The following is a 16,222-nucleotide window of genomic DNA, read 5'->3' as shown; positions in this document are numbered from 1 at the left end:
CCATCTACTCTCCATTTTCCAGGAATTCGCTGAATTTTTTCATCTGTTAGAAGACGTTCATTTTTTTAATTGTTTTGAACTCATACATTTTTATTCCTTTAATATAATTTTAGTGGAGTTTTAGAAGAAATGGGAGATTAAAATCTATGCTTAATACATTGCATTCAATGGTAAATTTCTGTGAACCTCATTTAAAAATGAGATTCATTTTCTTTTATGACAGAACCTTGAATTATTTTGACATAGAGTTATTTCTATCTCATATAGATTATTTTTCAGTTTGGAAACCCACTGCATAATCTATGCCTCAACTTACTTTGATGTTATTACTATAAAGCATAGAAGAGAAGAAATAGCTTTAAGGGTATTTTTAAAGTATTACCTAGGTAATTACAGTGCATTTCAAGATGTGGAGTCTATCAATTCTTTCTATTACATTCATATTAAAAACCCTCTTTTTTTCTTGTCCTCCCTTCTAAATTGCTATTCCACTTTGGAGAAAATGATAGAAGGTCAAAGAGCTTCTGCCAGAGAATATTTCTTAGCTAAAAGAGGAAGTGGTTTATAGAGGAAAGTGATGCAATATCTTCTGTAGTATTATTAAACGTTAAAATTATTCCAAATGTAGGCAGAAAACTAACTGAAGAGCAAGAAAATACTGCATGGATAGTAGTTTTCTTCTATATCATGCAAGTGTTCAAAAATCTATTGCCTTGATTGATAAGGCTGAACACATTGCTCTTATCTTTTATTCACTGGGGAAACCCACCAAACTTGGGAGAGGGGAAGGAAATCATGCATCTCAATTTATCTCACTTACAGGAAGTATGCAAAAATATGAGACTCCTTCAGCAGACTACTACTTGTGACTTTTCTCTCTTTTTAATATATGCAATGGCTGGAGATATAGTCTATGCTGATATCAAACATTCATCTTCAGAACATTCATCTTCACATCAGAGATCTGGTAAGTTGGATTTAGAACTCTTATTAAAATTCAAGTTTTGCTTTTAATCTCCCGTATTTCTGTCCTGTGTCTGTATTTGTCTTATTGGAAATAGGAGACTGGATTCAAAGCAAAACTTACTGAATGCAAGAATAAGAGTGAATGTTTTTAATGACACCAAGTGTTATAAAGTTAATTGTAACTTTAATCTTAATATGTAGAACTTGGCTTTTGGTTTTCATAGACCCTCTATTCCTTATATTTCTTGTGGTGAACATTTATTATACTCCCATGGTGACATCAAAACTCATAACCCCTTTCTGCTCTACAGCTTTACTCATCGCCAATCAAATCTGCCCTTTTAAAATAATATGATCAACTCATTTACACTGAGAAAAATATCCCTGGTAATTATTCACATTGTTATTTAGCCTTTTGGAATTTGCATATTGGTAAGATAAAAATGTTAAGCTAAACTAAAGAGACATATGATGTTACTATTTCATTTCCTGAAGTTTAGAATTAATGACTGTCTGAGTAATAGAATATTTTTGGAACATGAGTAGATAGGCACACAGCTAAAGATAAGATTGTAACCTTAATCACAAACCACCTCAGAAATAATAGATTTTCAAATCCAGTGTATTTATACATGAAGCATTAGGGAAATTTCCATGTTGCATTTATATTCTCTTCTCTAGGGTAAGAATTTTTATATTGTAAAGTTTATTAAAATGTTTGAATAACTTAAAGTCTCCTCATAGTGCTTTGTCCTTGTGGAGTGAATCTGATGTTTTGCTTTTCTATTATTTCCCAAGAATGTATTTTTTCTTCTATATTTATGCATTTGCAGTTTTCAAGTGGATCTGATGAGTTGCTTTCTCCAGTTGCAAGAGTCTGTTATTTCCTGTGTTTAAATATTCTCTCTCTAACTTGCGCAATAGAGGTTTTTCTGCTTTCTTTTCTCAATAGACTGGGAGCTTTCATTTTATATGAGTTAATGGAACTTCGTTTGAAAAATAACATGCACTAGAACTGTACTCTTATTCCCCCATTCCCCCAAAAATCTCATATAATTGGTCCATTTTTCTAGAGGTTATTTTAACTCAGTTCAAGCAACAAAACCAGTATTTTTGATTCTACATTCCAGGATTTAATTTCTTCTGTTTATGGGAAGAACATTATTCTTTTCCTGGTTTAAAGATTTTGGGACAACATCTTTAATGCTGTCCAGTCCAATATTGTAATCTTAAAAATGAAGATATATGAATATATAAAAATTAAATTATCTACCTGCAGTCATGCTTATGACCAGAAGTCAAATATCATATTATTCTTTCACTGCATGTCTCTGTTGTGGATAAACGCAACTTCTGTTCTCATGTGTCATATCATTGAAGAGGGAAAGAACTATTTGATACATTGGATTGTAATGTCCTACAGAGTCCTACACAATTATCCCTGGTCTTTCTCTTCCAAGCTGGGTGAATTTCATTTATTTTGCTCTGGTTGTTGGCTTTCTCTTGCTCTTTAAAATTACCATATTCCTTCCCATTTCAGAGCCTCCTGTGTGTTGAAACCCTCTCCCTAATCTCTTAATCTTTGTATACCCAGCACCTCACACAGTACTAAGTACATAGCAGGCAATCGATAGATGCTTGGTAGGCGGATGAATAAATGGATGACTAAATAAATGGATCTCATTTATACTAAACACTTTAAATATTGTAGGTTCATCAGTTCTCCAAGATATAAAACAAAGAGGGCTATCACCATGACACTGAGTGAAAACTCAGTAACAAAATATGATTCCACTGAGAATATCCCAGGCTAAGATTCAGAAATTCATGCTTTTATAACCTTTACTTCAGGGGCCTAAAAGAATGACCTAGTACCCCTTATATTAGTCCTTTCATGAACTCTGATGCTTTATTCTCCAGCTTTTTAGGTCTGTAATCCCAGTTCTTCACACTAGAAATGTGTATTGGGATATTATCACATTCTTCTGGTGATGGCCTTGACTGGTATACTTTGCATTGTTTTGCCTAATAAAAGAAAATACATGGACTTCTTTTAGTGTTTTGAGAATTAATAAATTCTCACTAAAGATGTTTTACTTAATAACAATAATAATGTGGACAAAACACTCTATAATAGGATTCCACTAAATAAACACTCAGGTTAATGTCTCGACACTTGGTTTTATAATTGGTTATATTTCAACATCAGTTATAGTAGTACACTCTCAGTATATTGTATGTGTGTGTGTATATATCACATATCTAGTGGAATTGATATACTGTAACTATTTGGGATAAGAGCCTATTGGTTTTAACTATCAACCCAAAGCTAAAAATGCCAGTTTCTTTTTATGATTTATTTATCTTTCGAGTACAAGAGACAGAGTAGATAGTGAACACAGTACTAATTTTGGTAGTCAAGAGACCCAAGGTACAGTCTCAGCTCTGCTATCAAGTAACTGTGTGATTGTGGACTTGAAATCCCCATTTTTAACACGCGAATGTTGGACAAGATTAGCCCTAAAATTACTTTTATTTTAAAATGTATGATTTTATGAAATTACAATTACATGTCACAGGAAATAGGTGTATTGTATAAAGGAGGAGTCATAAAAGAACAGATCAATCCAAATAAGTGAGCGTTGTCAGTAAGCTTATTAGAGACTGGGGAATTTCACAGTCTTATATAAAAACTTAGGGATACAGAGAGTAAATCATAATTAAGATTAATATTGAGGAATACGTATGGTAAATCAACAAGGAAAAATTTACATCTATCCACAGTTTTCTAGGTCCCCCTTTTCACAAACCAGGGGACCAAATATGCTGTGTGTGTGTGTATGTGTGTGTGTGTGTGTGTGTGTGTGTAAAAGGAAGCTGGATCTACATATTTCAAAGGAAAGTAACTCAAGACCATAACTGACAAAGTTTATTCAGCCCTTCCCTACCTCTTACTACCTAAGGAATTATTTACTGGGCTTATTAGTGAAATCTATCCAATTTTATAGATTCTCACCACCATGGAATTTTCCTGAAAGTTGAATGTGCAATGATTATCATCCTTCTTGTAATAGTAATTGTGCTGAGCATTCTTGGTAAGTAACTATCAATACCATTTATTTATCCCAAAGTATTATTTTAGCACCACCTATTGTAATTGTGTTTGCTGTTCAAGTGGTTCCTATACATTATAACTTCACAAAAAGCATGAAATTTGATACACAATTAAAATTAGAGATTTTCCATAGAACTTCAGCTTGTGATATAATACATATTATGGATTCATTTCATTGATAAAGGAAAGAGATTAGATTTATATTTTATGACCAAAATCATAAAGTGCATTTTATGCACAGTGCATTTCCCAATGCAGTTGATCGTGAGTTATACACCATCTTCTCTGAAACTGTGGTCAGTGAAAGCAAATTAAATAACGAAGCATATTTCTGTTTAAGCTTATTCATATTAGTTACTACTGGACATCATCATCAATCTTGTATTCATGGATGGGAAATTTGTCTAAAATCAATCAATTCAATCAAGGATTTTAAAATTATACTCATATACTGTGGATATAGCTAAACATAGCCCAATTTCATGTGACAATTATTTTAATATTTTATTGAATAAATGCTTGGAGAAAAACTCCCAGATGATATATATATTCTAAGGAATTCAGATTTCCAGATTAAACCAAACTCTAGAACAGACAAAGGCCATGTCTACCTATGTTGCCCTTGTGAATGATATTAGTAATTATGAATGTCATTAGTAATTCGAGGTCAGTAGGCAGAGTCATAGAATTCTAGAACTGAATGGGGCTCTAGAAATCAGCAAGGTCAAACCTCCATTTGAGGTGAACAATCCAAAGCCCAGAGTGATAAGTGGTTTGACTAGTTTAATGTAACTAGTCAATAGCTGAATTGGGGCTTTAACATTGAGGGGAGGAAGCAAAAATACTTAACATTAAACATCTCTGCTAGGACTTCCCTGGTGGTCCAGTGGTTAAGACTCCACACTTCCACTGCAGAGGGCATGGGTTTGATCCCTGGTCAGGGAACTAAGATCCCCCCATGCCAGGCAGTGGGGCCAAAACAATAAACAAAAAACAAGAAACTATCTCTGCTATGTTTCTTTTTGTTATAAGATAATAGATTTGTTTGTTATCAAAACAGTTTTTTGTTAGTAAAACAGATTTGTTTGTTACTACAATAGATTTTAAAGATTTAATTGCCTAATACACACTATTGTGAGATTATAAATTACCAAAAGTAATTTCAGTTAAGTGGCCATCAGAAAGACAGCTGTCTTCTTCATGGTAGAAAAATACTCTGGGCTCACCCTACCCTTCTATGTGTAGGATTTACATGCACAATCTCAAAAGGAACAGAATCATGAACTGAAATCAAAACACATAAAACCCTTTCCATGAATCAAATGATACATGATACAGTTAATAAGAACTCACAAAGCACAAACTATCCAAATGAGGCTTATATCCAGAGCTGGTTATTTTGTGTTTATTAAAATAAATATGAAAACTCCAGAAAAAAAACAAGTGAGTATCTTTCTGGTCCCAGATCATATTTTTCCAATTCCCCTAAAGTTAACATTAATAAGATTAACAAGAATGCTTGCAAAGGAACATCCAAATCTTGGAAAAAGTAATGTTGTTTTTCCCTCTAAATTTTTAATCATTTAAATTACTATGGAGTTTCCACATTAATGAACTTCAGAGTCTCTAGAGCCCAATGATTTTCTGCTTTGTATTTAATACAAAAAATATGTTTCTTCTTTTATTAGTTATCCAGTTCAAATCTGCAAGACATACTAAAAATAATGAATCAAAAGAGAAATACTGTACTGGGCAAAATAAATCTGAAACAAGCACTTCAATAGGTAATGTTATTTTATATTGCCTAATTCCTGGGTAAACAAGTATGGACAGTAGTGTGGAGTTTACTTGGGTATATCTGAATAAAGAGGAGATTCCTCTACCCCTAGCGAGGGATGGTTTAGATCATTGTTTTTCAGGGACCTATTACAGTCCTTGACAAAAATATTTAAAGATCCAAGACAAATGAGAAAAATAAGCTTATATAATGAGATGTAAATGAATATAGAGGTATTATATTGGAATAATTGCATTTTCTGTTTTTAACTTCTTTTGGGACATGTGCGGGTGCAGAATGTGATCAAAATATTTTCATTCTTAAAATTCATGATCATATCAGGTAGCTTTTTGTCAATTCTTAATGTTATTACATGTAAAAAAATGTAAATGGTAATCTTTATCTTGCTTTCTCATCTGAATGTATTTACCTACTTTTTAAAGTCAAGAAGACACTCAGTCATTTGTCCTTTCTGTTTTCTTTTTCTTTCCAGCTGTTTTCTTTATTATTTTTAATCCATTAATTTAATTCTATATTGAAAAATGATATACCTTTCTTTTTTTGAACATCCATATATAATTCTATTAGAAAGACTTACCAGTCCATGTTATAGTGTACATTCAAATTCTAGGAATTCATTAAAACTTTAAAATAGATTTTCATGTCCCCAACCCCCCTTGACCACATTCTAAAAACTTTAATTTTTTTTAACTAGTGAGACTATGAGGGCAAATTCTGTGGGACATTATCCCCAGAACAAAAGCGTATTACTGTACTCCTATACCCTTGATACAGGTGGTAATGGTGGTATTTAATAAACCTCTAGCTTTAAATTCTGTCTAACTTGTTTTCTAATCCTTATATTGTTACAGATAATCCTATCTATAACAGGTCCTAGAATCCTAGTTTCAATCCATCAGGAAAGGATACCAACTCTAAATTTGTTTCATCTTAATAAAATAATATTTTATTGATTTGAGTCCTCTCCCTCTTTTTCTTGATGAGTCTGGCTAATGGTTTATCAATTTTGTTTATCTTCTCAAAGAACCAGCTTTTAGTTTTACTGATCTTCACTATTGTTTTCTTTGTTTCTATTTCATTTATTTCTGCTCTGATCTTTATGATTTCTTTCCTTCTACTAACTTTGGGTTTTGTTTGTTCTTCTTTCTCTAGTTCCTTTAGGTGTAAGGTTAGATTGTTTATTTGAGATTTTTCTTGTTTCTTGAGGTAGGCTTGTATTGACCTATGGTCAACTAATCTATGACAAAGGAGGCAAGGATATACAATGGAGAAAAGGCAGTCTCTTCAATAAGTGGTGCTGGGAAAACTGGACAGCTACATGTAAAAGAATGAAATTAGAACACTCCTTAACACCATACACAGAAATAAACAGAATGGATTAGAGACCTACATGTAAGACCAGACACTATAAAACTCTTAGAGGAAAACATAGGAAGGACACTCTTTGACATAAATCACAGCAAGATCTTTTTTGATCCACCTCTTAGAGTAATGGAAATAAAAATAAAAATAAACAAATGGGACCTAATGAAACTTAAAAGCTTTTGCAAAGCAAACTACAAACAAGACAAAAAGACCCTCAGAATGGGAGAAAATATTTGCAAATGAATCAACAGACAAAGGATTAATCTCCAAAATATATAAACAGCTCATGCAGCTCAATATTAAAAAAACAAACAACCCAATCAAAAAATGGGCAGAAGACCTAAATAGATATTTCTCCAAAGAAGACATACAGATGGCCAAGAAGCACATGAAAAGCTGCTCAACATCACTAATTATTAGAGAAATGCAAATCAAAACTACAACGAGGTATCACCTCACACCAGTTAGAATGGGCATCATCAGAAAATCTACAAACAACAAATGCTGGAGAGGGTGTGGAGAAAAGGGAACCCTCTTGCACTGCTGGTGGGAAAGTAAATTGATACAGCCACTATGGAGAACAGTATGGAGGTTCCTTAAAAAACTAAAAATAGAATTACCATATGACCCAGCAATCCCACTACAGGGTATATGCCCAGTAGTAAATGGAGAAAGAAAAAAGAAACAAGAAAGAGAGAAAGAAACAATATACACATGTTGCAATTCTGTTAATCTTTATTTTTTCCAAATCCACCTGGAGAAAAGCACTTACTTTTGTCAAAGAAAGCTTAGGCCATAATTTAATACATTTTGAGAAGCTTTAATTAGTATGCACACTGTATTAGGGATACAGTCACAAGTTCCTTTTAATTACTTATCCTTTTTCCTTCCAGTTTCTTTCAACTCTTCTACTGCTAGTAAATCATGCCCCTCTGAAGACTGGAAGCTACATGGGGGGAAATGTTACTGGGTTGCTGAAAGTGAGAAATCTTGGAATGAAAGTAAAAATGACTGTGTCATGAAAAATTCACATCTCATGGTGATCCGAGACATCATTGATATGGTGAGATATAAAATTTGGAGATTATAGCATCCTTCGCAACTGCAATACCTTCTTTGTGTTACAAATTTGAAAATTTCTGTGAAATAAATTTTTTAAACCTCATTGCTATTAACTACACAATTATTGGTTGAATGAATCATTGAACTATATTATTATCTTAGGCTTCTTTTTTTGTTTTGGCTAGGTATAAGAGGAATTCATTTGGTATTATATACCTAAGTTCTTCTCTACAAGGGATCCCCACTGTTTACCAGATTTCATTTTAAATGTATGACATAAAATATCTATCTCATCTCCCATGTTTAATCCATTGCTCACAAGGGTTGTAATCAGATTGCATGGCAGCTGAAATTAAAGATGATGTTGGGGGAAAGGAAATACAGCATAATCCTTCTCATTAGGTTTTGCTCTTTGTTGAAGAAAAATAGTATTTTTCTAGCTCTGGCTTAATTTAGATTGAAATTTTGCTACAAGTAGGTTGGACACTAAACCTTCTAAATAAGGCCAGTATTGATTTCATTTTTATAAATTTATTTATTTATTTTTTATTTTTTGGCTGCGTCGGGTCTTCGCTGCTGCACTCAGGCTTTCTCTAGTTGCGGCGAGCAGGGGCTGCTCTTCCTTGCGACGCACAGGCCTCTCATTGCGGTGGCTTCTCTTGCTGCGGAGCACGGGCTCTACACACATGAGCTTCAGTGGGTGCGGCACGAGGGCTCAGCAGCTGTGGCTCGTGGGCTCTAGAGCTCAGGCCCAGTAACTGTGGCACACGGGCCCAGCCGCCCCACGGCATGTGGGATCCTCGCGGACCAGGACTCGAACCCATGTGTCCCGCACCGGCAGGCGGACTCTCAACCACTGCGCCACCACGACTGGCAAACATCAAATAAAGGTTCAGCATAAGAATTAGTATGTTGGAATCACAAGATATGTTAAAGGCTCAGTTTCAGAAAACTCAATGACTAGCAGTGCTTTACAATCCTGGTTGAACAACAGCCATCTGGAGTTATTTACAACAGGGCAGCTGTTGAAACTTTTGAGGGGGAAAGAAAAAAATCCTGAGTTTCACAGAAATCCACAACAACAAGAAAAACAAAAAGAGAAGTAAACTATCTTCCGTGTAACCAGTGTAACCCCAAATATCAAACTGTAAAACTCTTTGTCACATGCAGTCCAAATTGGTTCAGTTATGAACCAAATCCAAAAATAGATTAAGAACTAAGAAGAGACTTTTTTCTTCTCTTAGAGGTCAATTTTAAAAAAGGGGAAGCAGGTATCAACTGGAAAACATCTGATAAGAATGCCCTGAGGGAAGGTGGGAGGGAGGGAGCGCAAGAGGGAAGAGATATGGGAACATATGTAAATGTATAACTGATTCACTTTGTTATAAAGCAGAAACTAACACACCATTGTAAAGCAATTATACTCCAGTAAAGATGTTAAAAAAAAAAAAAAAAAAAAAAGAATGCCCTGAAAGGAATAGGCAATAAATCACTGCATGGAGAAAGAGTAGGTGAAAGATTTCATAAAAACCTTATCTATTTCCTGCTCACCATCAAAGGCAAAAATGCTGAAATGCAGGAAAAACATGTCTCCTGGGCAATCAAGAAACCAGATTTTGGAAAAAAGTGGGACTGAGACAACATAGTTTAATGGGAATTTTCCTCCTCCAATTTAGGTTACACCTCTTCACGTTCTTAAGCAAATGAATGGGCCAAACACAATTGTTTCCTTTCAAAGATAAATACAAACACAAAAGGAATCAGCATAGGATTACTGCATAAGTATCTCCATTTGAAACTTCTCCAAAGTCAGGTAAAATATCTATTACAGAAGAATAATTACTCTATGAAACAGAAAATAATTTTCTAGAAAATACTTCTCCAGCTCCCAAATAAGTTAAAGATAAGGTGATCAAAAAAATTATTAGTCCATCTAGAATACACATGCATCTTCACATGGCAAAAAAAAAAGAAAGGAGAGGAGGAGGACGGGAGAGAGAACAAGAGGAGGTGAGAAAAAGTATTTTAAAAAGCAAGGGAGGGCTTCCCTGGTGACGCAGTGGTTAAGAATTTGCCTGCCAATGCAGGGGACACGGGTTCGAGCCCTGGTCTGGGAAGATCCCACATGCCGTGGAGCAACTAGGCCCGTGAGCCACAATTACTGAGCCTGCGCGTCTGGAGCTTGTGCTCCGCAACAAGAGAGGCCGCGACAGTGAGAGGCCCGCGCACCGCGATGAAGAGTGGCCCCCGCTTGCCACAACTAGAGAAAGCCCTCACGCAGAAACGAAGACCCAACACAGCCATAAATAAATAAATAAAGAAGCTTTCATTTAAAAAAAAAAAAAAAGCAAGGGAGATTTATGGCTTTCACTCCATGTGCAAAGATCTGGAAGTAATTTTGCTACCTCTTTTACAATGAATAAAAGCTAAGTTGACTTTAAATTGCCAGCTTTTTTTCAAATCCATTGGAGAGTTGACGTTGCAGAGCCGAAATCTAGGGTGCAGCAGGCACCTGTGGGAGAGAGGAAACACATCCTCTCTTACTTGCATTGAAAAATCAGACACCAGACATGGGAAAGAATAGTTCAGCCAAAATAATTGAAAAAAATGAGTTAAGGAGGAGTATAGGGTGGCAGGACAGTGTGAAGCTCCTAAGGTCTGCAGAAATTGAGGAATTCTACAGTCTCTTGAAGGCTATTTCTCTACAGACCCCAACGGCTCTCAAAGGAAGATTGGAAAGAACCATAAGAAAGTGTTCATTGTGGTGCAGATCTGGTAAAAGAAAACAGCAGTTAATATCAAAGTAGCAAGAAATTCCACCAAGACCCTTCTCCCTGTCTGCTATCTGCACTATGAACAAAAGCTGAATTTAATGTGTGTGTGGGGAGAGAAGGGCAACAAACACTGCTGTCCTTAGGGAACTGATGAAATGTCATTGTAGGTGGGAAAGAGGACCAGGGGAAAAAATACTCCTGTGGGAGGGGAAAGAATACACACTGGGTCAACAACTACAGCCAGGGTAGGGACAGCAGAACTGGAAAAGCCACACATTGAAGACACAGAGATTCAGTGCCTGCCTAAAACCGAAGCATAATCGGAACAAGAAAGACCACTCCCTTCACCACATTTTACTACCAAGCCAACAACTTCCAAATAAGAAGTCAAGAAGAATACTGCTGGGAAAAGGACAAGAGAGAAATAAGAATGTGCAGAGATCCTTTCTGAGACACAGTAGAAAAATTAGAATAGACCCGCACAGGGAAAAATTAAATGGTCAAGGTTAAGGAGGCGTTGCTCTGTGGGTGGAAGTCGGGGGCTGGGAACCAGCGAAACACCAGATATCATTACAGGATTTTTGAAACCTGTGGAACAGTGAGGGTAACCATAGCAACAACAAATATGAAATCTAGCCCATCACTTAATGATTGACTGCAACTCCACATTAAAGACCTAGGAGGAGGAACTGCGTGTTCATTTCCAAGCACAAAACTATGTAACTCAGTCTCTACTCTTCTAGACCAGATGTCCAATTTTCAACAATCTATATGAGGTATATAAAAATATAAGAAAAAACAAGACACTCCCAAGAACAAAAAGGAGTATTACATAATAATAAAGGGATTGTATGAGTTTGTTAGAGTTAACAAAACAAAGTACCACAGACTTTATGGCTTAAGCAGCAGAAATTTATTTCTCACAGTTCTGAAGGCTAGAAGTCCAAGATCAAGGTGTTGGCACGTTTGGTTCCTTATGAGGTCTCTCTCCTTGGCTTGTAGATGGCCACCTTCTTGCTATGTGCTCACATGGTTTTTCCTCTGTATGCATGCATCTGTGTCTCTCTGTGTGTCCAAATTTCTTCTTCTTATAAGGATGCCAATCAGATTGGATTAAGATCTACCTTAACAGCCACATTTTAGGTTCATCACCTCTCTAAAGGCTGTGTCTCCCAATGCAGTCACATGAAGTATTGGGGGTTAGAGCTTCAATGAATGAATTTTGAAGAGACACAATTTAGCCCATAATATTCTACCCTCTAGCCCTCAAAGCCCATTATAGTGATCAATTATACAGGTGAATGCAACAAGGCAAACACTGATAGAACTGAAAGGGGAAATGGATAAATCCCCAATTATAGTTGGAGATGTCAACACTCTTCTCTGAGTAACTGACAAAACAAGTAGATAATTAATAAATAAATAAATAAATCTGAACAACACTATCAACCAATTACACCTAACTGATTTTACAGAATACTATCCAACAACAGCAGAATACACATTTTTTTCCAAGGAACTTTCATAAAGACAGATCATATTTTGGGATCTAAAAATTTACAAATACAGATATCACACAGACTATGTCTCAGACCATAACAAAATTAAACTGCAAATTAGAAACACAAAGATGTCTGGAAATATCCCACACATTTGAAAGTTAGACATCACACTTCTAAATAATGTATGGGTCAAAGAGGAAGCATCAGGGCAATTTTTTTTAAAACATATTTTGAGTTGAATGAAAATAACAATATAATGTCAAAATTCATGGGTCTCAATTTAAGCAGTTTAGAGGGAAATTTATAGCATCAAATGCTTATATTTGAAAAGATAATGTAGAATCATTACTCTAAGCTTCCACTTAAAAAAAAAAAAAAAAAACCTACGAAAAGAGCAAACTAACCCAAAGAAAGCAGGAGAATGGAAGACTTACGCTACTCAATTTCAAGCCTTACTATAAAGCTAAATTAATAAATATGGTATAGTATTGGCAAAGAAGAGATTTATAGATCAACAAAACTGAATAGAGAGGCCAGAAATAGACCCACACAAATATAGTCAACTGATTTCTTTTGACCATAGTGCAAAGATAATTCAGTGGAGAAACACCATTCTCTCTTTTATATGCCTAATGACTATTTTCCAACAAACAGCTTTGTCATTTAGCATATGAGTTAAGCTGCATGTGACAGAGTTCCAGAATTGCTGTAGCTGAAACAAATGGATGTTTACTTTATTCATTGAATCTAAGACACTTTCAATTATAAGATGTATCATTAGTACCCTTAAAAGAAATAGTGCAATTAAAAAGCAAAAACTAAGCTGCCAATTCAACTACCATAAGCCATAGATTGTTCAATGTTTCCAAAGTCAAAGTGTTAAAATAGGGGAAAGATCTATCTTAGAATATATGTAATAAGTTATGTCACTCACATTGTAGTCTAAACTGCTATGAGATTTCTGCTCCCATCAGTAGGGTGCTGTGTCTACTTGTTTCTGATTGGTTCACCACTAGAACCAATCACAGTTCACAGTCTAGCCATCAGGGGAGAAGAAAATGATGAATAGAAGGATATGAACTTACTCTTTAAATGCTTAATTAGAATTTCAGTATTTGTTCATTCTATCCCATTAGTCAGAAATTAGGTCACATTGTCACACTTAGCCAAAAGGGAGGCTGGGAAATATCACCTTTATTATGGCTGGCCATATACTTTGGCTCAGGGGTTATGTCACTGTACAAAAAGAGACATTAAAAAGCTATGAACAGGGCCTTCCCTGGCAGTCCAGTGGTTAAGACTTCGCCTTCCAATGCAGGGGGTGTGAGTTCGATCCCTGGTCGGGAGCTAAGATCCTACATCCCTCGTGGCCAAAAAACCAAAGCATGAAACAGAAGCAATATTGTAACAAATTCAATAAAGATTTTAAAATGGTCCACACCAAAAAAATCTTTTAAAAAAACAAAAATAAACAAAAAAACCTATGAACAGTATGTGTCCCATCAGCTCAGAGATTGCTTTCTTTCTGTAACTTTCCCTGTGTATTCTCTTGCTTCTAGATATTATTTCATACTTGTATTTAGTAGTAATGATTAACATTTATGCAAGGAGCATTTATTATGTGCCAGGCAATGTTTAATAATATTATTATTTATTAACAAAACAATAATAGCTCTTTGAGATAGTACTATTATCATCTTAATTTTAGTAATTGGAAAAATACAGAAGTAAAAAGATTGAATAACTGTGCAAAGATGTGTAGTAGTAAATAGTAGTGCTAGGACTCAGATCAGGGAGCTGGACTCCACAGCTTTGGTGTCTACTAACATTGTACGTAATTGTTGTTTAACGGTCATCCCATCGAGTTGCAGTAGTTTTTCCCTCCACTGTGATCTATTTGAAAGCATGAAGCATGTCTAATCTGTTCATTCCCAGCTTCCAGTGCAGTGCCAAGCACATAGAAGGTGCACTTGCGATATTTTTCTTGCATCTGTCAGAATCACTTTGTTTCATGTAACATTTCCTATTCTCTTTAGACTTTCCTATGGCAGAACCTCCATGCTTCAGCCTCTTATTGGGTTGGTTTGAGGATCCCTCCTGGAGAGGAATTATGGACCTGGGTGGACAATAGCACTTTTGACCCCCAGCTGTAAGTTTGTTGCATTTTTTGTGGTTTTAATCCCATATTGTATGTGACAAGATAGAGACGTTTGACATTGTTGGCCCTGAACTGATAGAACAGGTATAAATTTCCTGACTCTTACAGTCTGATAAATATTTCTATAAAATGGTTCACACAGAAAGTTGAGAAAGAAAAGAAATCTCCCTCCAGCCACTCAGAAAATTTATGTGAGAAACAGGATTTGCCCCACTGCCTGATTTTGTCTTTTTATCTAAAAGGTAAATTAGCAAGTATAAACTCTCTTATGAGTGCACATGTTTAGTTTACAAAACATAACTTTCTGCTTATTTCTTACAGTGATCAATTTTTAAATGATAAAAAAGTCAGAGGTAATATTTTAGCTATCTCTAATGAACTATTAACTTCTCTGGAGAGAGGTTTGGAGAAATAAAGCTAAAAGTGGGAAGAATTGTTTTACCCATCATACTGTTGTGTATTTAAATTGTTTGAATGATTATATTTTCATCAAAAAATTAAAAAATATTTCCTTTTAAGTCTCTTGACATATGCATATATTCATGGCTGACGTAAAGGTAACCATTTGCTTTCTTTCTATAGGTTTTCAAAGAAAGAAAATAAGCCACGGACCAGGAGTATGAAATGTGTCCTGGTGTCTTATATTGAGATAGCTGAAGAAAGTTGTGAGAGACTTCATCAGTGGATTTGTCAACTGTAATCCACTCGGCAGAAAATTGGTCTCTATTTGTCTGACTGAGAGACACCACATGAAGCTTGAGCTCAGATCATAAGAAAGTTCAGAGGGTTGCCTGTGTCCTAGAGGGGTGTGTGTGTGTGTGTGTGTGTGTGTGTGTGTGTGTGTGTGTGTATGTGTCCATTTATGATTCATGTGGGTATAGTACTATTTCTCAGAAGTGTGGAAAGGGCAATAGAGAAAATAAAATGTTTTAGAAAATGAGTAGATATGATGAATAGATTTTTGCACGTGAATGATCAATGTAGTTATTCAATCATCCGTCTCGTTTTGCCAGTATTTTTGGAACTTCAGTCTTTATCTTTTCTGCATCTTCCCTCTATGATATCCTTAGCTAATCACCTACGTTCTCATGATTTCAACTACCACATACAATGCAATGCTATCAAAGTTATATCTCTAGCCCAGATCATTCCCTGATCACTAGACCTGTATACTGTCCTGCCTGTTTAACACAGCAAATCTACAATCCCAAAGGTACTCCGAACTCAACATATAAAAATAATTCATTAAATTTCATCATAAAAGGAACCATCTTCCAGCACTCCATATCTCAATAAAGGGTATGCCATACAAGACAATTATGCCATCTATAAACCAGCTGTGGTCTTGTTATTACCCTCTCTCACACATACACCTCTAGGCTGCTATCCCCTTTCCATCTCATATCACCAAGTTTTATTTATTTTTTTATTAAATCTCTCTGAAACTTGTCCTCCTCTCTCCATCACCCCTTTCATGATTTT

At 35.3% G+C, this 16,222-nt stretch overlaps 1 protein-coding gene across 2 annotated transcripts; it reads left to right on the top strand.

Annotated features, from left to right (window-relative positions):
* The first annotated feature begins 654 nt into the window (after window positions 1-654).
* Window positions 655-16,222, top strand: CLECL1 (C-type lectin like 1). 2 transcript variants are annotated; one of them, XM_036866458.1, is made up of 6 exons: window positions 655-967; window positions 3,975-4,061; window positions 5,770-5,865; window positions 8,138-8,307; window positions 14,619-14,731; window positions 15,323-16,222. In XM_036866458.1, exons 1-6 carry the CDS (start codon window positions 796-798, stop codon window positions 15,438-15,440), a joined length of 756 nt encoding a protein of 251 aa, XP_036722353.1. In that variant the 5' UTR covers window positions 655-795; the 3' UTR covers window positions 15,441-16,222. The 2 variants fall into 2 exon arrangements, with proteins under 2 accessions (XP_036722353.1, XP_036722354.1); XM_036866459.1 differs by lacking the exon at window positions 5,770-5,865.

Source organism: Balaenoptera musculus, chromosome 10 (assembly GCF_009873245.2).
Source record: "Balaenoptera musculus isolate JJ_BM4_2016_0621 chromosome 10, mBalMus1.pri.v3, whole genome shotgun sequence".
NCBI classification, from domain to species: Eukaryota; Metazoa; Chordata; class Mammalia; order Artiodactyla; family Balaenopteridae; genus Balaenoptera; species Balaenoptera musculus.
Note: the sequence above shows the minus strand (reverse complement) of the source record. Positions and strands in the feature narration are given on the sequence as shown.